Source organism: Phyllostomus discolor, chromosome 1 (genome assembly GCF_004126475.2).
Source record: "Phyllostomus discolor isolate MPI-MPIP mPhyDis1 chromosome 1, mPhyDis1.pri.v3, whole genome shotgun sequence".
NCBI lineage: Eukaryota > Metazoa > Chordata > Mammalia > Chiroptera > Phyllostomidae > Phyllostomus > Phyllostomus discolor.
The window spans coordinates 179,742,268-179,764,778 of record NC_040903.2 but is presented as its reverse complement, the minus strand read 5'-3'; the positions used below and the strand labels follow the sequence as shown (position 1 = coordinate 179,764,778).

At 36.7% G+C, this 22,511-nt stretch overlaps 2 protein-coding genes across 2 annotated transcripts in view; one reads left to right on the top strand and one right to left on the bottom strand.

The window, feature by feature from the left end:
* The window catches only part of NID2 (nidogen 2), a 56,925-nt gene extending 54,330 nt beyond the window's left edge, over positions 1-2,595 (top strand). The window contains exons 18-19 of the mRNA XM_036010031.1: positions 1,947-2,059; positions 2,380-2,595. Coding sequence (XP_035865924.1) covers positions 1,947-2,059; positions 2,380-2,390 — 124 coding nt within the window. The 3' untranslated portion in view covers positions 2,391-2,595. The remainder of the gene's footprint in view (positions 1-1,946; positions 2,060-2,379) is intronic.
* A 595-nt stretch (positions 2,596-3,190) lies between these two features.
* On the bottom strand, positions 3,191-19,436 carry RTRAF (RNA transcription, translation and transport factor). Its single transcript, XM_028505810.2, has 8 exons — positions 19,265-19,436; positions 17,676-17,800; positions 14,896-14,995; positions 10,029-10,115; positions 8,598-8,686; positions 5,921-5,989; positions 3,643-3,691; positions 3,191-3,518 (listed from the first exon to the last, which is right to left on the bottom strand). The coding sequence occupies exons 1-8, from the start codon at positions 19,323-19,325 to the stop codon at positions 3,364-3,366; spliced, it is 735 nt and encodes a 244-aa protein (XP_028361611.1). The 5' UTR covers positions 19,326-19,436; the 3' UTR covers positions 3,191-3,363.
* Positions 19,437-22,511: the final 3,075 nt, after the last annotated feature.

The following is a 22,511-nucleotide window of genomic DNA, read 5'->3' as shown; positions in this document are numbered from 1 at the left end:
ATTTCTTTGATTCTGTTCCTGTCCTAGTTGTTTGCTTAGTTTTTGTTTTCATTGTTTTTCTTTTTAGGTTCATGTGTTGACAGTTGTGAGTTTGTTGTCATTTTATTGTTCATAGTTTTTGATCTTCTTCAATTTCTTAGATGAGTCCCTTTAACATTTCATATAATAAATAAGGGCTTGGTGATGATGAACTCCTTTAACTTGACCTCTGGGAAGCACTTTATTTGCTCTTCCATTCTAAATGATAGCTTTGCTGGATAAAGTAATCTTGGATGTAGGTCCTTGCCTTTCATGACTTCAAATACTTCTTTCCAGACCCTTCTTGCCTGCAAGGTTCCTTTGGAGAAATCATCTGATAGCCTTATGGGCACTCTCCTTTATAGGTAACTCGCTCCTTTCCTCCCGTTGCTTTTAAAATTCTTTATCTTTAATCTTGGGTAACTTAATGATGATGTGCCTTAGTATGTTCCTCTTTGGGTTCAACTTCTTGGGACTCTGGGCTTCCTGGAAGTCTATTTCCTTCACAAGACTGGGGAAGTTTTCCTCCATTATTTGTTCAAGTAAGTTTTCCATTTCTTGCTCTTGTTCTTCTCCTCCTGGCACCCCTATAATTTGGATATTGGAATGTTTAAAGTTGTCCCAGAGGTTCCTAAGCTTCTCTTCATTTTCAATTTGTCTCTTCATTCTGTTCTGGTTGGATGTTTATTTCTTCCTTTTGTCCCAAATCATTGCTTTGAGTCCTGTTTCCCTTCCTGTCACTGTTGTTTCCCTGAATTTTTTGCTTTATTTCACTTTATCTTTTATTTGTGTATCTTTCATCAGATAGGTTGGCTATCTCGTCACTTAGCTCTTTCTGGAGTTTTGCTCTGTTCTTTCATTTGGGCCATATTTCTGTCTCCACATACCCATTAAATAAGTTGTAAGAGACTGGCCTTAGGTATTCACCTGGGCATTCAACCCTCCTTGCTGCACCAGGTTGCTACTGCCTGTGGGGGAGGGGCCTGAGAGGGAACAATGCAGTTCACCTGCTTGTCTTTAGCCCCACTTTCCAATGAACTCATGTACACAAGACTGGGTGTTTCCTCCCACTGCAGCAACCCCTGCTGTAGTCCACAGTCAGCTCAGAGTCTCTGTTTCCTGTTCAGTCAACCCCATCTGCACCATCCACCGCCTCACAGGGGTTCTCTCAGCTAGCCCTGCTCGCACAGTCTGCCATCACGGGTTCTCTCCATCTGCCTGTCTTACTGGCCTGGTTGACTATTGAATTCCTTGGTTGTTGGAGTTCCATGCAGTTTGATTTTCTGGCACTTCTGGTGGTTTACTGATTTTAGATTGGTTGTTATCCTCCTTGTGGTTGTGCAAAGAAGCAAAGTGTTTCCACCTATACCTCCATGTTTGGCTGGAACTTCTTAGTTCCAGATTATGATTGTAATAGCTTTAACTCAAAAGACTGTCACAATAGCAGGGTAAACCTACTTTTGCCCACCCCTGCCTGTAGTGTCTAAATCATTTTACCCTATACCCTGTAATTTTGATTTAATTGGTCTAGCAAGAGGCCTGGGCATCAGTATTTATAGATCCTCACGTGATTCCAACACGCAACTAGGCTTGAGAAGCACTGATTTGGATAGGTAGTTCTCAAATGTAAGCATGGCATTAGAATCATGTGAGGGCTTGTTAAAACCTACTATGGGTCCTATACCAGAATTTCTGATTCAGGCCCAAAAATTCACAATTCTACCAAGTTTCCCAGATGACGCTGGTCTGAGGACCACTTTTTAAGAACCTCTGCTATAGACAAATCTTCTGAATCTAAAGGAGTCAAAGCATTTCATTGCATTCATTTAAAAATGTATTCTAGAGGGCTGCAGAGATTATTCTCTATTGAAATTGATGTTTTCTGTCCAACCTTAAATCCCATGACCTCACTCTTCCTTTGTTACCAGAGATGGTGTTATATCCGTCAACAGAGACAGTGGCCAGTTCACTGATGAGTATCTCCCAGAGCAGCGATCTCATCTCTACGGGATAACTGCAGTCTACCCCTACTGCCCAGCAGGTAAACCAACATGCTCAAGCTGATCCTTTGGATCAGCAAGGGACAGGAGGACATATCTGGTAACTGATTACCCTTGGCCTTCACTGCCCAGACACTGGCTGCTGCCACTGACATTGCCACCAGTGAGACAGCCACTTTGAGATGGGAAAGTTAATGGCCAACACAAGGGAGTGCCCAGTGTTTACTACCTAAAGTCTACCTAGCTTAACTATACACAGAGAAGGTCAGCCTGTTAGGATATTTCCCCTTTAAAAGACTTGCTGTTGCAACTCAGTTATAAAAGACTCACCCACTGTCCCCTCCCCCGTCTCCCCTTACAGGAAGAAAGTAAATATAGCATTGTAAAGGACTTGCGTTTACAACCAGAATCTGGACCCTAAAGAACATTCACTGCAAACAAAGGTGAAGAAAGTAAAAAAGGAATTGGCTATTAGAAGTTCTTGCACATACAAGAAAGACATTTTCAGTGGACAACACCAAAAAAACTAAGTATATTTTGTGAAAAGTTTATACCTCAATCTTTACTACTGTAGTTTTAAAAACAAGTTACTGCAAGTTTTGAAAAGGTTTAATTATTGCTTATTAAAGCAACTTCTTATAAACATTTATATATTTAAAAGGTTAAATTCATTCAACTAAGAGCCAATAAGAAGTATGTTGAGACCCTAGATCTGATTTTTACTATGGGTTCTTTTTGGTCAAGAAATTGAAGAACATATGACCAGTATAAAAATAAGTTCCTAAAGATTATAAACCTTAACATATGAAGAACTATGAAGAACTGATGGGAAAGAACCAACTTATTTATAGTTTCCCAAACAAAACTTCCATGATTTTTTTTTACCTCTGCATCAGTGCATTTCTATTTATATTAAAAGGTGCTACAATGTTTCAATTTGTATTTTCTGATTCTGTAAGTCCCTGTATAGAATAACCCACAGAAATAACTGCATTTATAAATACCAAAGATGTATCAGTTCTCAAATTTTCTAGATTACACCAATAAAATATTTTAAGTTTTCCTATAACTTTTGAGGATCTGTATTGTTTCTATAACAAAGTTGGGTGTTGGCATGTACCTTAATCACAAAGGAAGATTAAATATACATAAACATAACACAGTCAAAAAAATCCACATTCCCGAACTTTATTAAAGAAAAAGCAATGATGGTAAATATCTACAACATAGTCAATTTTCTGGGATTCTTCCCTTGAAAATGTGATGTTTGATTTCAAAACACATACCAAGACATACATGGTTCCCAATTGTACTAAGTAGGTGAGAGGCTGCAATCCTAAAATGTTCATCTTCCAACTTTCCCCAGTCTGTGGTCTGTCTTTGGATCGGCAATAATTGCCTGAACAGCTACTATGGCTTCATTAATTTTTGTCTGTAGCTCTCTGAGCTCTTCTATATGTAGCAATCGCAGAATTTGAGCAGCTTCATTAAGAATTGCATCTATTTGTAAGAAACATGGCATTAATCATTAACTTTTGTATTTAAGACCATTTACTCACTCATTTCCCCCCAAATGTTCACCAAGTCTCTAAAAAGTAGTTTGAATTAAAACAAAATCACTTACCTCCTGTGTCAAAACCAAGGATATGCTTATCTAAAGCAACAGGCAATCCCTTTAAAAAAAAAATGGACAAAATGAGACTACAGTTAAGTAGCACATTCTTTTCTCATCCAAAACTGAAAAGCAGCTATTCTGTTATTTTAACCCTTTCAGTCACAGTTGCAAGAAGACTGAGAATTCTCTTTAAATTTGCATTTTGATGTTTCCCCTACTATAACCAGTTAGGGAACAATGGCCTTTAAATGTAGTGGAAAGCTAGTTCCATAACCCATGCGACCCTTGCAGACCAGGCATGTAAAACAGCTCCTTCTCTGCTGCCGTGTGGGCACAACTGCAGGGCTCCTTTGCCCACTTTCACCGGCAATAAGCAGCAGTGTACAAGGCGAATGGAACTGGACTGCTTTCAATATTACTTTTCTCAAGCAGGTTTATTTCTGAGCACATTAATTTGCCTTTCCAAATTTCACAAATCTAAAATATACATATTTTCCAGTCAGCATTATTTATCAATTATTTACATATAATTACAGTTTTAATAGTCCATTTGAAGTTACTTTGAATAGCCTAGGAAAATGAATAGAATCTAACAACCATTTACCTAACCTTCAAGTCAGCACCTACATCTAGATATAGCAAAGGTGGTGATTATGATCATGCCAAACTGCGTGCAGTTCCTAAAACTATCAAATAAAAGTAAAGACAGGAAGTCTACATGTTCTAATGATTATACTGGTTTAATCATTACAACCAACTGGTAATGGTTTAAAATTATTACCAGTAGTCACTATACTTTTAATGCTACAAATACTAAGATGTAACTACTTAATTTTTGTGTAATGTATTAATGAAAAATCTACCTGGGCTCCATCTGCTTCAAAATAGTTAATAATAAACCCATTATACAAGTGCAGAAACAAATGGGTATGGAAATTCGGTGAGCAAAACTACAGAGTAGAACTGAACTGAGTGGCATCTATGTTAGTCTGGTACCAGAGGCTCCATTTTCCCCTTTGTCTGACAAAAGACCAAGGAAGAGCTATGACCGAAGATGACCACATGCTAGTTATGTATGGTTATGAACGAGAACACAACTATAAAACTCCACTGCATTGGATTATAGCATGGTATCCTTTGAAGTAACATTAAAACTAAGATTTATGTGGAACATCCAAAATAAAACTAAGTTACTTTGCAAACAGCAGCAGTGATCTGGCTATACGCTTATTTGTACTGCCTTCCAAACCAAAGGCATAGTTTTACTGAATCAATGAATTTATTATGCCAGAACAATTTACTGCCTGTTCTATAATGTGGGAGAAATAGGCTGATCTCTACTCCAATTTCCAGTGGCTGGAGTCATGCATAATTAATAAGCCAGTAAGAACCTTTAAAAGAAACCAAGTGTCTTTCAGAGGGGACTACACTTCCCTGGCATAAATAACCTTTTAAACTGCTGAGCCTTGCTAAAGACAGGGTCAGAGGAGATAAATGACACTGGGGAATTGGGTGAGGCAAAAAGGATCAGGGTCCAGGGTGGTGGCTGTACTAAAGGCACTCATTGCAACATCTACACAGCAGGAAGGGGCATTAGCAGACACCCACAGCTGCTGCTAGCCCATGAGGACATTCTCTGTACTGCCCCACAGTTAATGAGACTTCAGGGACATTTAGATTTCTGGTACAGTTAATCTAAAAACACCCCAGTATTATTAAGGGAAAGTTAGTATTGTGTAGTTTTTCTCATTCTACAAAGCAGGATGGAAAGGTAAGTAGGTCTCAGTCACCTGTACCCTGAACCTTATGCTCTAATAGCCCTTCTATCCCCGCTTTACCTGGGACATCAACTAGCTCATGGAAACCACCACATTCGGGCCCCTTTCCCCACCCACCGTGACAGCAGAGGCTCTTACATCAGATTGTCTAAGGCCAACCATTTATCAACTAGATGACCTTAGGCAAGTTGTGTTTTATGCTAGGAAATAGAAAAGATAAAGAGAAGAGATTTCTCTGAAGAAACAAAAAGAGCAAGGATAGGATTTAAGTCCAAAAGAAATTAACAGAGAAGGTGTGTCCTGTTTCCCAGCAATTAGTCAAAATAACCCAGTCCATTTCGCATTCAATCCCCTTCCTAAAAGAAGAAAACTATCCTTTCACTGGGCAGGTCTAACACAGAATAGGTATCTTAAGTAGACACATGCAAAGTTTAAACCCATGACAGTACCAGAAGAAACTTTCATTAATTACTTTAGACTTTATTTAAAACACACACACACACACATACCTCTTTTGTTTGATTTGCTTTAGCAATTGCATCCTGTGTCAGGCGCTCCTGGACCAAAATGCGAATTGCCTAAGAAGCCCCAAAAATACTGTCTTTAGTTTTTATCAGCTATTTGTCATTTTTTCTTCTGTGTCTATACAATAAGGACACCCAGTTTGATGAAGTTAGAATTACTTAGTTCATCAACAACTCCTCATTACAAATAAAAAACAAAACTGACACTATACTAAAAGTTCTCACATTTAATATTTAACAATGTGGAATGATGCTTAAAACAATTTAAAGTACTTTTTGAACAGGTAACTCATGTACATGGTAAAAAAAATACATACTATTTTAAATAAAGAAGAATACATGGTAAAAAGTTGGTCTCCTTCCCATCCAAGCCTCAGCCATCCTTTCAGACAACAATCATTTTTATCAGATCCTTAATAAATTATAAGCACACTGAGGCAACGATGCAACCTCTGACCAAGGGAAGCACATTATACACACTGCCATTGCTTTTTTCACTTAATTATAGTAAAATGTTTTGAGATCTTTCATAGAACATACTGCTTTTTCCACCACCAAAGCACTGTATTATGGCAGACACAAGTGCATGTGTGCACCTGCACAAACTCAAAAAAAGATCTTTTAATGGAATTTTAATTGATGACAATGATATCTCAAAAATAAGTGTGAAAATGAAAAAAATTTATAATTTTTTAAAAAAACCTTACTGATTCTAGGGCAAGGGGAGGGAAGTGAGAAAGGGAGAGAAATGTGAGTGTGAGAGAAATGTCAACTGGTTGCCTCTTGCACACGGCCTGACCAGGGACCCAACCCGTAACCTGGCATGGACGCTGACCAGGACCAGTGACCTTTCAGTTTGCAGAATGACACCTAACCAACTGAGCCACACTGGGCAGGACTGGGAAATTTTTTTAAATCATAAAAACAATCCAAGTGCTATATCTGAAAAGAATAAACAATCTTTAACAGTGGTTGCAAATGTAAACAGTCTGTCAAACAGTTAATATACGGATTCTGATACTTGGCAAAACTATGAAGATGTTTTTCAAGTCGCTATGTTACTGTCTGATTGCTTCTTAAAATAACTCAAAGGACAATCATGCGGCTAGGATTAGAATTTTATTAAGCTTATGATTATAGCTTTCACTTTTTCCAAATGGGTGTTTAAAGTCTAATGAAAAGTATCCCCAAAATGCTAACACTGTCTATTTCTCCTCCCAGTTATGATTAAAGCTGATGTTAAAACTGTTCCAAAGCAATTTACATAATTGCCTGAGTAAGGAACAAGCCTTTTGAAAGAGCTAAATTTCACTAAAAACAACTTTTTGTCTCTTAGTATCCAATGTGATTTGAGACAATCCAAATTGACATTCAAATTCAATATACAGAATTATAATAATCTAAGAACAGAACAGTCTTTTTCCTTGTTATAACTGCCATTTAATATATAACAATTCTAAAAGGTACAATGAATTATGGCTTAATCTCTTGTGGGAGAGTGAAATTATTTAATTTACTGAAAAGTAGTTTAAAAGTAATTTATATGCACAAGATGTAGATTTTAATGAGAAACTGAAATTTTAATTTCACAGAAAAGTCAGTGATTTCTAAAATAATTTCCAAGTCTGGCATCTTAAGTACCACTCCCCTTCTCCTGACCCCACTGTACTATCACAATTACTTAACATAAATCTTCTGAAGTATGAGCGTCTTTTTCCTCTCAGAAATAGGAGACTTTCTCTTTCAGACCACTGGGTGGTTCCCTGAGGAGGAGGTATGAACTGAAGGCCAATCTCAGATGGGTGACTTGGAAGGCAAAACATTCATTCTCCTCTCAGAGAGATTTTAAGTATGTTTTTATTCACCATTACTAATTTGGCATTATCACTTTCTTAAATGAATACATACCAGAATCTTTAAAAGGACTGATTAAACATAAATGAGGTGATATAGGAAAAAGAATGAACCACAAGGTCAGATTTTAATGCCTACATTAAAATCCTGGCTCTATCATTTTTTGTCATCTTGCACATTTGTTCTCTTTAAGTATGTTTCTTCCTATATATATTAAAAAGACAAATATTAGCATCCACCTCTAGGACTGTTGGGAGGATTGAATGAAAGCATCTTTGCAAACGGATTTCAGCACAGTGGTAGGCACAGAGTAAACACTCCTTAAAATTAGTTATTAGATAATCTAAAACAGGTGAAATCTGCTTTATGTCCCACATTCCTCCACATTTTAGTCATTCAACCATAAATTTAAATATCAAAAAGTCAATTTTTTGAAAATGAAGTTTAAAAAATATACACAGTTTCTGTCAAGAATCAAGAATATAGGCTGGAACGGGAGTAGGGGGGAGAAAACTGTACTTGAACAATGATTGAAATAAAAAAAAAAGTCAAAAAAAAAAAAAAAAGAATCAAGAATATGGAGCCTTGGCTGGCATAGCTCAGTGGATTGAGCGCGCGCTGCGAACCAAAAGTGTCGCAGGTTTGATTCCCAGTCAGGGCACACGCGTGGGTTGCAGGCCACGGCCCCCAGCAACCGCACATTGATGTTTCCCTCTCTCTCTTTCTCCCTCCCTTCCCTCTCTAAAAATAAATAAATAAAATCTAAAAAAAAAAAAGAAAAGAAAAGAATCAAGAATATGAAGCTCACCTTAAGCATTACCAGGTAATCATCATGACGCTGTATCTGAAGGAGGTTAGCCAAAGCCATTACACCAGCCTTAAAATCAGGATTATTTACTAGGAAAGATTAAAATGAAAAATCAGAGCTCTGCAAACATATAATTAGGCACATATGTAAACTTACAAAAAGGATTCTGAATTTTCCAGTAACAAATCCCAACTTTTAAAACCAGGGCTGACAACAATTACAGGGGTATCAACAACTAGGTAAGGATGAGATCAATAGTTTTCTAATTAATCAGCCAAACTGAACAATTCAATAAGTGACTAAATTAACTCACAATAGATTTGCCCTGTAACTTTTTCTGCAAGGCCCATTTATGCAGCACTTTTAATTAACATTTCTTCCCAAGGCTATTAACTTTAAAACACAGATCCCTTCAATGGACAGTTTCCCCAAAACCTTTTCTCTAAGCAGCAGCTCCTGAGCATCCAAGTAGCTTGTTAGTTCATAAGGATAACTCAAATCATAGGTCACAATGAATCAGTGAAAGAATTATTTAACATACTATTATAATCTAAGTAATTAGACCCTTTACACTTTGAAAAGGAGACTTATTAAGACAGCTGGGACTTAAAATAATGAAAAATTTTACCACTTTCTCATAGTGTCACATTAGATTAGAAAAACATGTTATGCACCCTGGAAGGCAAACAGTCATCACTATGATTAAATACAAATCAAGACCTCCACATTGCTATAAGAGCAAAGAAGAGCATTTTAATGTTCAGATATTCAACTACAAGGCGGGAAAAAGCACACTGTAACTGACAATGAAAAACATTCATAGAGAATAAAATATCCTTGCAAATGCTTCCTGCATGAAGCAGAAGAATATCAAATAAACAAACCCACACCATTCTAGTAGTAGAAAACACTTAAGGAACCAAAATAGTTTATCATTTTTATGAATTTACATAGTCATCTCCCGCTTTCCAAAGGTGATCCATTCCAAGACCCCCAGTGGATGCCTAAAATTGGGATAGTACTGAATCCTATATAAACTATGTTTTTCTTCTACATATACACATCTTTTCAATTAAAAGAAGCACTTTAGGACTTCTCTTTGGCATATCCAAATTGCCAGCAACAAGACTCTTGTGTTTTAGGGCCAGTAAGTAAAATAAGGGTTACCTGAACACAAGCACTGGGACACCATGCCGGTCAATCTGATACCCCAACCAGCTACACCGAGTGATTAAAGAGCATGGGCATGCTTTTTATTCATGGACCAGGCAGGATGATGCAAGGCTTCATCATGCTACTCAGAATGATGTGCAGTTTAAAATAAATTGTTCACTTCTGAAATTGTGCACTTAATATTTTTGGGTAGCAGTGACCACAGGTAACTGAAAGCATGGAAAGCAAAACTGCCAATAAGGGGGTCACCGTACTTACCATCCAAGTTGATCAATGGCTCTGCGTTTTTAGCTACATTGTCAGCATTTTTTGTATTATCAGATACTGAGTCCTTGTATTTTTCAGCTGTAAAAATAGGCAAAAATCCAATTTGTAAAACTGTAACCTAAGGTAAAACAAACATTGCTTATTTACTGAATTTGAGCCAAACAGGTTGTAAGACAACTCATCCAATTAAAAGTGTTTTTGCTATTAAAAAATCCAAAAACAGAAGTGTGAATATAGCTTTTTAATTAAGCTAAAATGATTAGTGAATACCTTACACAAGTATCTTTTCATTAACATCTTTAAAAGTAATACACTTCAAGTGTTACCTTATGTGTTAGCAGAGAAAATCTGCTTTTACAGCTTCCTCTGATAGAACAGGAAGATGGTAAATCTAGTTACATGAGATTAAATGCAAACTCACTAAAAAGTTTCTTCCAAAATCTTTTGAATACTATACAGAATCCAAAATCTTTGCTTTCTAAAAAATCAACACTTCAGCCCTGACTGTTGTGGCTCAGTTGGGCATCATTCCACAAAGCAAAAGGTCACTGGTTTGATTCCTGGACAGGGCATATGCCTGGGTTGTGGGTTCCCCGGGTGAATGTGAGAGGCAACTGATCAGTGTTTCTCTATCACATGGAAGTTTCTTTCCCTCTCTCTAAAAAATAATACAATCTTTAAAAAAAGTAAGCACAAAAAATAATACAGCATCATATACAAACTTTGACCTATTTCATGGAGACTTGAAAGCCAGAATTCCAAAAGTAGAGTTTATAACTTTTATTTGAAAAATATTTAAGAATACACAAAACTTAAGGTCTAAAATGCCATGTGTGGCTATAATGCTTGTATGATATGCTAATGAGAAAAGACAGAAAACAAGAGTGTTAAAATTTAAACCACACAGGAGTTAGCTTAAGGGAGCTCCCACTGGCCAAATCAGGAACAGTCTAAATATCAAAATACAATACACTATGACAAAAAAGATTATGACCTATTGAGTAAAATAAGAATCCACATATCCACACTGATTTAAATAAACAAACTGGAAAGACAGGAAAGTTCTTTCTTAAGGTAGAAAGCCAACAAATGTAGAAAGAATGACGGAATTAGACAAACATCATTTGGCAATCATGAGCTACCTGACTGACTCAGATGAGAATTAAAGGAATGCTAAAGCTCAGGGGGTAGTCTGAGGAGCAAAAGCTTAGTGACATCATCTCAAAGTATCTTCCAACAATAGATGTATTTATTACAAAGGAGAAATAATAACTTCAGAATGAAGAAACCCTAGCCAAGCAATCAGAGTAATAGGACCAGTAATCACACATATTACTGACACATGCCTCCAGATACCATGCATTTAAAAGAATACATCACTTCTGTGTGATTCTTAATAGAAGTACAAAACCTAAATCTAATCAGGAGGAAACATCAGACAAACCAAGACTGAGGATCACTGTATAAAATATATGTCAGTGTCTGAAGCACAAATAAAGACTGAGGAACTTCTCCAGGTTATAGGAGACATAACAACGGAATGCAACACATGATCAAGGATTGCATTTTTGTTTTGGTATAAAGAATATTATTGAGACAATTGGTAAAATGTGAGTAACAGCCATAGAGAAAAGTATTGAATCAAAGTTAATTTCCTGATTTTGATAACTGTCTTGGGGTTATGTACATTTAGGAAATGTGCATTAAAATACTCATGGGTAAAAAGAGAATCACCTGAAATTTAGTATTAAATGGTTTAGAAAAAAACATGTATGCATCATATAGAGAGAAGGACAAGGCAAATGAATTAAATGTTAATATTTGTGAAATATGGGTATAAGAAAATTCTTTATACTATTCTTATGCTTTTTCGGTAAATCTGAAATTAAGTCAAAAAAGTTAAAAAGGTCGTATTTTAATCACCTTGACAAGCTAAGAGCATGCTATAAAACTATTAAAACAATAAAAATTCACAGTGGTTTCATCAAAGAATGAACTTTTAAATAACTTAAAAAGTCAAGTCTGCCAACATGTAAATGTAAAACCACAAAAGAACAACAGTGCCTTCTACTGATAAGAGACAGTATTACTACTTTAGCCCCTTTCCCAAAAAGTCTGTTCTTACAACTCTGAATTTTAAGTCTACACAAAAACTTGTTTTCTACTTTAGACTCTTAATATACTTTTGATATCATTTACTTTCCAACTATAACTAAATTTCAAATAAAATTCAACTATAAATTTCAATATCAAAAATTTATTTTAGCCCCTGGCTGGCGTAGCTCAGTGGATTGAGTGCGGGCTGAGAACCAAAGTGTCGCAGGTTCGATTCCCAGTCAGGGTACATGCCTGGGTTGCAGGCCGTGACCCCCAGCAACCGCACATTGATGTTTCTCTCTCTCCCTCTCTTTCTCCCTCCCTTCCCTTTCTAAAAATAATAAAATATTTTTAAAAACTTATTTTAGATACAACCTCAGTCTGTTTATCTTATTACTTTAAAAATACCATGCTATTACTGAGAAATAATTGTACTTCAGAGATACAGTCAGTTGTAAGGATATATGATCATATGGTACCCACAGTTACTGGTATCTAGGTAACCTAAGTTGAAATTATAAAAATGGGACAAATGGAATAAATAAAACAAATATATTTGAGATGTGACTAAAATTTGGGAATAGCTGAAAAACCACAATAAAGAGTTTCCTAAAGGTCCTACAATTCAATGAATGTGACCAAGGCTTATGACTTTAACACTTATGCATACATATTTTCTTTTTAAACTAAATTTCAAATAAAAAAATAAAAGCCTGGAGATTTTCTTAACATTTCTGCCATAAGATTTCTGAAATATAAGTCTGAAAGTTGGTTGATGCTCCGTATTAGAATATGTGAACATTCATATACTGCATTTGACAAACATCTCTTAAAGTTGATAAAGTCATCTATTATTATCAAGAAGCTGTTACAGAAAGAATCATGGCTTCCCATTCCTCGCCAAAGAGGCCCATGTTCCCAATCCCTGCAAACTGTGAATGTTACCTTATATACAAAAAGGACTTGGCAGATGTGATAATAAATTAAGGAACCTGAAATGGGGGGATTACCCTGGATTATCCAGGTAGGCCCAATGTAATCACAGTACCCAGATAAGAGGGAGGCAGGATGATCATCACAGATATGACAATGGAAATAAGAGTCACAGAAAGACTAAAGATGCTAAACTGTTAGATTTAAAGATCCAGGGAAAAAGTCAAGGAATACAGGCAACCTCCAGAAAGTGAAAAACACAAAATGGATCTTCCCCTAGAACCTCTAAAAGAACCTGTCAACAACCTGACTTTTAAGTCCAGTAACACAGATGATGGACTTCCAATCTCCCAGACTATAAAATAGTAAGTCCATGAGTTTGTGGTAATTTGTTACACCAGCAACAGGAAACTAATAGAGATACCGTAAAAAAAAAACTGAGCATGAACTTATAATTTAGTGGGGCAAATAAGACACAAGCAAAATGGAAAGGTAGTGAATGACTTAAAACATAGAGTTAAAAGCTGTGAAAGTCCAGAAGTGCTAATTGGTACTTGTGTTAGATCTTAAAAGAATGAACAGGATTTAGATGTGTAAAGAATAGAATGAAACGGCACATTAGAAGAAAAATGTTTGACAAGAAATCAAGGGAAGAAAATAAAATATAAATGGGAACAGCATTATTCTAGTTTGGCTGGGATATCAAGTATATGAATACTGGCTTAGGAGCCTGGCATTCCTTTTGTAGAAAATGGAAAAGCATTAACTATTATAGGTGGTATTTTTGGAAACCGAGCGTAGCATTCTAACAGATTTATGTTTCAAAAAGTTAGCTCGATGGGCCACGCAGATGAAAATATATGATGATGCTAAGAGACCAAGTATGAAAGATACAATAATCTCTGCAGAAAGTGCCAAGGGGCTGAAATAGAGTGATAGTACTGGTAGTGGAGAAAAGATACATCAGACATGGAAACTGGATTGGAAGAAAAAGGAGAAGTCAAAGGAACCAAAAAAGCTTCAAAAGCAAACAATTAAGAGAACTGGAACTGAGAGTCCCATAACAGAGAACATAAAATGCAGAGGATGAAGCTAAGATAATCAGATCTTGCATTTACATGTTAGCAGGCTTTTGCAAATGAAATGATCTAATGAGAGGAAACATGTTTACTGCAAAACTTTTTTTACTATAGATACTAATATTCAAAAGCTTTCAATAATACAAGTATCTGTAATAAAATAATACTACACAGAAGTAATAAATGTATTTTGGTCTACAGCATACACTGGCATTACCCATATGTTTCAGTCTCTTGTGAAATTCCCTGCTGCAATCAACATTCTCAAATCCTATCAATTCTGGGCACTAACAACAATTTAAATTGAAAGCCTAAGGTGCAGACTATGAAAGACGGCGAATTTACCAAAGTAACGCTACTTTGTGAGAACACATTCAATTAGCCTTCTCCAGAAGACATCATTTCTAAATTCTAATAAAAAAAAAGCTGTAAATATCAATGAAAGACAGTGCTTTTAATTTTTTATGATAAAAAGACTAATTTTAGCAAAGAAAATTCTTTCCCAGACAAGTTGGGAGTTGTGGGGGGGGGGGGGGGGGGCAGTTAAGTACTAAATACAGAAGAATGGTTCCCCTCAAAAGTAAGTTCTTAAATAGATGCTGAAAAGGAACATGAGGATATATAAAACTTAAAATGAACCAAAAACACAAGACAAAGAAACACAATCTGACGTTCCCTACAGTTTTGCATTCCCTTTCTGCCTTTTCTCCCCTCTCTTTAAAACACATTTCCCCTCCAACAAAACATACCATTATCTCCATATTCAAGTCTAACAGCTAAACCAAGAAGCCAGTCAATTGCTTCTTGTCGATCTTGAATCTTGAAAGGACAGTTAACATCTGTGAGATACTGTGAGGGGGAAAAATTCAGTTTCATTATTAATATAAAGTCAAAGAATCAAAAAATGATCAAGTTGAAAGATACCTTAGTTTGGACCTCAAACAATTCCTTATAACCTAAAGTGAAGTATTTCCAACATGCTTTTTGGAATACTTTTGCAGATTCCAGGCAGGGCACCACTGACATAGAATTACTTCCTCATTTTTTAGATAAGAAAACTTCCTCATTTTTTAGATAAGAAAACAGAGGTCAACACTTGCCAAGTCACATGAGATAGATCTGGGACCTGAATCTAAAGTTTCTGATTTCAGGTCTCAATACACAGAGTAGTTAAATTTTAAAAAACTCTAAAAATAAAGATATACTATTAAAGCAATTATCTTAACCTTAACTATTATGTAAATGCCACGGAAGATGGTAACTTATGTAACATACATGTACAGTGTAAGCTAACATTTTAAATAAATGGCAGAAACTGTGTATCAAAATTAGTATTATAGGGGTTTAAAACCTAATTCCAGCAACAATGCTATTACTCAGAACTTAGGGAGCTCGTTTTGGGGGTAATTAATCAGCATTTTCAAGCCATAGCTCACTTTCTAACCAGATATTTTATTCCCTGACTTTAAAAAAACAGAACAAAACACCTCATTCACAAGATTTGTTCATGATCTATAAAGTAAATTCACCTTCAAAAATTTAAACATTGCCACATTAAGAATATTCAAAAAATGTCTCATGATCTAAACGTAATTTCAAAAAAAGTTACAAATATGGTTTAAACAATGACATCACTCCAAAGAGACCAATGTGAAAGACAGTATCTATTTGGATGTGTAAGTTCCAATACATCTATCTTTAAGTCATCCTACTTTATGTTACTTTTGGGTGTTTTTCTCAAAATCTTTTTATATAGCACTTGCCCATTACCCACAGAGAGTATGTTCTAAGACTCTCAGTGGATACCTGAAATCTCAGATAGTACCAAACCCTACATGTACTACGTTTTCCCTTACACATACATATCTATGCTATAATGTATAAGTTAGGTAATATAAGAGGTTAACAATAATAAAGTAGAACAATTACAATATATCGTAATAAAAATTATGTGAATGTGGTCTCCCTCAAAATTGTATACTGTACTTACCCCCTTCTTGTGATGATGTGAAATGACACAATGCCTGAATTAAATGAAGTGAGATGAACAACACAGGCATTGTGATGTTGAGTTAGACTACCACTGACCTGTCAATAAAGCTTACTTAAACACAAGCACTGTGATACCGTGGCAGCTGACCTGATAACTGAGATGATGAGTAAGGGAGTAGTGCAGAGAGCATGGATACACTGGGAAATTGGAAGATTCACCTCTGGAAAAGGGTGAACATCGTGAGACTCCACCATGATACTCAGAATGGTGCACAATTTAAAATTAATGAATTATTTCTACAATTTTCCATTTAATATTTTCAGACAGTGGTTGACCACAGATAACTGAAACCTCAAAAACAGAATCCACAGAAAAGGGGGGATTACTGCATTCTCCAAATACCCTTCTACACATGGAACTTTGTGTAGTCTTGTACACATGAATTGGCCATAAGAAAGATATGATATAAACAAATGTAAAATCCTAATAACAGATTTCAAAATTTTAAGAACCTTGTAAAATTTTTCAAAATACTTTTTAAGAGCAAGGGGAAATAATCCAGGAGTAACAATAAAGGCAGTAGAGGCAGTGGAATAAACATACAGCATTTGCTGTGGGCCAGGCACTCTGTAAACAGGTATATTATAATCACTGATTAACAACACATGCCACCCCTATGATACAGGTACCATTGTTATTCCCCTTTACTGATGAGAACACTGAGACACAGAAAGGTCAATAAACTTGCCCACAGTCATAGAGCTAGTATGTAACTTATACAATCCTCTAATTTATTAAAATCTCTGAGTCTAAGGACAAAGTTAGGTACCTAATCACTTTGCTTCAGCAAATGAAAAATTCGGTCTTTTTCATACTTTTTAAAGGGAAATACCTTACTCATTAAAGTACAGAGCCAATAAAAATGTTTATGTAATGATATTGCATAATGTGATTTTTATTCTAAATTAGAAACAATTCTTTTTCTGCAAAGGCATTATTAAAATTAAACAGTCCATGTAAAAATTATTCTACCCACAAAAATAAGATAAACTATATGTTTAAGTTTATAGAATAAAATAATTTTATATATAATTTTATATAAGGCCGTTTAGGATTATTTCTAATGTACATAAGGTACATGTGTGTACATTAAATATAACTGTAAACAAGACAAGTGTCTTTGTTTTCAAGCATATCGATATCTTATTTTAATCTAAGTATTATTGCTACAATTGTAGTCTAATGCAAAAATTGATATTTTGGTCATTTTTACCATTTATAGAATATATGTATCTCACTATTTAAGGAACCTCAAAGTGTTTCCAGTCACAAATATTTCTAATACTGAAAGCTTGGTAGGAAGAGAGAATGTAATTTACTCTAAAAGCAAAAGAAAGTTAAATCCTGAAATCCAGCTCTTCTAACACTGATCATTATTTTTATTTTAAAAGAACAAAGTAAATTTTAAGCTTGTCTGTCATCACATAATTTTTAGAGAAGCTCTTTGTACTTTTATTTTACTTTCTAATTCATTACCTTTTCAAAGAACTTGGGCCAATCACTGCTGTGGATGTTTCTTAAATTACCTCTGTCTTCAATCTTGTAGTGTCGGATTTTCTGGTCTTCGAGCCAAACAATAAAGTTTCTAAATTCTGTTTCATCTGTAACAAAAGTACCATATAAATTAGAAGCACTTCATTTGCCACAAATGGTCTTGTGAAATTTTTCAAAACTCCAAAATAAGTTAATTGAGTGGCTCAAAGCAGGAGTTGAAAGTGCAGACTGTGGATCAACAGATTAAAAACGTCCTGGCCCACAAACTCTGGTTCCAGACACTTGATGGTTCTATAAACTTGGGCCAATCACCTAAATTTTCTGTGCCTCAAATTCTTGAGTTACGAAATGGGGTTAATAATAGGACTTACTTTATAGGGTGTTACGAAGATTAAATGAAATAAGATTACAGAGTGTCTGGCAGATAGTTTTGGGATGGGGCATGGTTATATTTATATAAAAATAAAGTACAAAAATTAAGTGATACAACAGAAAGACGCTATTGTCACGGTTACATCACATTAAGTGCACACATAAGAAAGTACATGTGTTTCATTTACTCCTTCCACATGCTTTTGAGGTAACATCTCCCTTTCAGGGATGAGAAAAACTGAAGCTCAAAGATTCAAATCCCGATCTATGCTCATCCTTTTTTGTTAAATAGAAGGCAAACTAGAAAAACAAGATTCTAAAAACTGATATACTTCTACAGGAGATCAACAAAACACTATCATCCTGCTTAGAAGTTGTTTTTTTTCACTTTCAAATTCAAGCTCCCATTATGAAGTCCTGAGAGTGATACGACGGTCTGTGTATCCCTGACTGTACCTGGATCATTTTCAAACTTACTCGTCTACTACAGACTAAGAACCTTGGAAGGAAGCACGCAGTGGTGGATAGTAGTTATAACAGTGGTTAGCAAGGTTAACACTTTAAAATACTTTAATGCTATAAAATCCCAAAACCTTTGTATTTACAATTCAACCACCTGGTTCATCTGCTATCAACTTTTTTGCACAACCCACGCAAGCTAATTAGCCCGTTACTACACCGCTTACTCCAACAGTGTCGGTCCGTGGCTTCACAATGTAAGGTCTTGATCTCAAACTACTAGGTGGTTTTTGAGCGCCCGTCACCCTCCTCATTAGTTCCTGGCGGCCGGCTAACTGGTCTTCAAACTGCTCAGCGTCTTCCTCAGTTTCCAGCCCTTCGCTAGCCAACAGCAGGTGCTCAAAGTATCGCCCAATTAATCGAAAGAAGTAAGTTAGAAAGCGAATACTTTCCTCTAATGTGCTTGGGGGCTGGGAGTGGGGCGGTGGATGTTTGGAGTTTAGCAAGTGCGGACACAGAGGGTGCTGAGGCCGGAGCCGGTGAGCGGGCTCCGACACCCAGGCCCGACTGGAGCCGAAGGAGGGGAAGAGGAGAAGAGGCGAAAACCAGAGGTGCTCGGAGGCCAGGAGAAAAGCACTGCCCGGTGCCCCAGGGGTAGACAAGGCCTCGGAGGACACGGGTAGGGAGCCCGGCGCCCAGCAGGATCCGTGGCGCGCGGCCGGCCCGGGACTACCGCCTACCTTTGCAGTTGAAGCCGGCAGGGTTGTGATAGTCGAGGGCCGTCAGCTTGCGTCGGAACATGGTCCCAGCTTCTCGCTCCGGTCCCCCGTGCTTCAGCCGGGAGAAGAGAGACGAGGAGGAGCGGCTGGAGGAGCAGGAACCGGCTACGCGGCGACAGGGCGGGCAGGCGTCTGGACGCTCCAAAATGACGGTGGCCTTCACCAATCGTGGCTTAGGAAAGGCGGCCGCCAGCGATTGCCCACCAATCGTGGCTTCGGCTGGGGAGGCGGAGCCACGTTGGGGCACGTAGATGCTCAAATAAACTTTATTGTCATCTTCCTACTTGTACAATAGGCAGCAACCCTCTGAGGAGCCAGTTTGCTTAAGTTTTCCTTGCCTTCTTCATACTGCAGAGAATAGTATATGTAGAATTTCTATTATTAGCCACACCGCTCACTGGGTCATAGAATTAATTACTCTTTAGTATTTACAGTGTCTTCATTCATTCATTGAATAATTCCTACATAATAGGTACTCATCTAATACTGCTAATAAAAAGACTTTTAGCAAGGTCCCTTTCTGACTACTTGGGAGTGATCCACAGGTAAACGTACAACCATAATACAACTTTAAAGAGGCACTGTGAGACGATGCATTTTCCTGTTAAGATGTTTACAGACTGCATCAAGAAAACCAGCTTCAGGAGTGTCTTGCCTTAAAATTTGATCACTACTGTGGTGTGTGATAGTTTTATAGTGAAGTACTAGACTAAAAAATAAACCTGTCAGGGAAGAGAAACGAATAAAGCAATTGCTTACATGCAACTGTAGATAATATATATTTTTTTAGAGGGGAGAAAAGCAACTCTTAAAATTTATTTTCTACCTGGCTGGCGTAGCTCAGTGGATTGAGCGCGGGCTGCAAACCAAAGTGTCGCAGGTTCAATTCCCAGTCAGGGTACATGCCTGGGTTGCAGGCCATGACCCCCAGCAACCGCATATTGATGTTTGTCTCTCACTCTCTCTTACTCCCTCCCTTCCGTCTCTAAAAATAAATAAAATCTTTAAAAATATAAATAATTATAGTTATAAAAATTATTTTCTAAAATTTACCCTTTAATACAAAAAAAAGATTAAGCTGTTTGTTCCTGACCTTGTCTTTCTATTTGAGAACCCTAAGTTGTTGGCTCCTTGAAACTGTCTCTGGTCATCAGCCCTGTCCACCCTCAGGTGTGTGGGAAAGTTAGAAGACGATTCAGACACACGGAATGCTGAAAGGACCTACCTACCAGTCTTGAGGAGGAGATAAAGCTAGTTTAGAAAAGAGGTAATACAGATTATCAACATTCAACCTCTTTTTAGTACTAAAAAAGACCTTCGTCTTACTTATTCTGCATTTGAAGAAGTCCTTTGGCCTTTCTTGAATGAAGTGTCGACAAGGAGTGGACCTTAGACAATTCCATTTCTGAAGAATATGCATTTCAAGAAGTAGAAACCACCTTTTTTAATCAAATGTCCTGAGCTCCAATCTAATGGTTGATCAGAGGTATTATAGGTCATTAATCATCTGTATAATTATTTAACAAAATTACTGGTAAGTATTGTCTGCATGTCAAGCAGTCTTTGAGACACTTTGGATGCATCTGTTAACTTATACACAAAAACCTCTGTCCTTGGAGAGCTTGCCACCTGGTGAGGGACAACAAACAATATAATTATAAGCAAGTAAATTATTTAGTATTATAGAAGGTGAAAAGTGATGGGGGAAAGTCAGAACGAGATAAAAGGAATAAGGAGTGGGGCAATGGGAAATGATTAAACAGTTTTAAACAGGATGGTCAGGTTAGGTCTCATTGAGAAAGTGAAATGCTGAGACTTGAAGGAAATAAGGGAGTTAGCCACATAAATAAATGGGGGAAGACAGTTCTAGAGAGAGCCCTCAGTGCAAACAAGAGATAAGAATGGTTTATATATTTTTAAATAGCTGAAAAATCAAAAGAAGAATATTTCATGACACATGGAAAGTTTATGAAATTCAAATTTCAGTGTCCATAAATAAAGTGGTATTGGAACACAGCCATGCCCACTTGCTCACTGGCTGCTTTGTAGCTCACTGGTGCTACAAGGGCAGAAATGAATAGTTGCAACAGAGACCATCTGGACCACAAAGACTAAATACAGGACTTCAGAAAAACAGTGTTGGCAATTTCACCATTATTACCAGGTCAACACAGTATTAAGCAAACCAACAAATCAGAGATACAGATAGTTCTTTGAAGGTTATTTTCACAAATCGCAACATTTTTAAAAAGTCCTGGCCGTTTTACTAGACCCCTTTGTTTAAGTTATTTTTCCAAAGATAATGAATAGAACAAGTTGGTAACACTTAAGAATATACACAATAGTTTCTATATCGCAAAGAAAAACAAGCTTGATGTTCTAATGAATGTTACCAATTTAACTCTCCATTAAATCAGATCTTTTTTAAACAAGCTGTAAATGCAAACAAAAGCTACATCCTTGGAGCTTCCTAGAGAGAGAACATCTCCATATTTTCCTGAGACTTTTTGTTAATTATGAAGAGGACGGCAACTTTTCTTGTTCTTCTTGTTCTTGTTGTTCTTTTCCTTCTTCTTCTCTTCTTCTTGTTCTACTTTTAGGTCAGGCTCTGGAATTTCATGATTTAACATTAAAAGTAAAAAGCAGGCCAGTAGAGCTCAATTTTAATGGTGAAAATGGAGTAGGAATCCCCTTAGTCATACCAGAAGCATGAAGCACTCACCTTCCATCCTTGATACTGCAGGGGGAAAACTTGCCTGACATTGAAAACAACACAGAGAAAACAGACCCAAAATGTCTTACAAGGGCCTAGATCTAGCTGCTCAGATAAGTGAACCAATAAATTCCTTTTGGTGCCTGAGCCGGGTTGGGTTGGGGTTCTGTCACTTAGAATTACATTAGTCCTTATATGAGGACAGATCCACAGAGATGGTGGCACTCAACATGGCTGAGAAGGAAATGATGGTTTCAAGGTGACCTCAGGAATATCACATATCAGAGATTTGAAGAACCATGGATGCAGATAAAAAACAGGAGCAATGGCAGAAGGAACCAGATGGAGAAGCTGCACAAACAAGTTCAGCCCCTGTGGAATTTGAGATGATGGCAGAGGTAGTGTAGCACATGAAGGAAACCAGAATATGTCACCCCAAAATATGCCATATTTTGGCATAACAATTATTTTCAGCTGAAGGCAATTAAGAAGAAA

Coding starts and splice junctions, on each gene's coding strand:
- RTRAF (XM_028505810.2), bottom strand. CDS start 19,325: ATGTTCCGACGCAAGCTGACGGCCCTCGACTATCACAACCCTGCCGGC. Junction 8,687..10,028: donor GCCATTGATCAACTTGGATG/GTAAGTACGGTG, acceptor AATCTTTCCTAG/TAAATAATCCTGATTTTAAG. Junction 3,519..3,642: donor CCTTGGTTTTGACACAGGAG/GTAAGTGATTTT, acceptor TCTTACAAATAG/ATGCAATTCTTAATGAAGCT.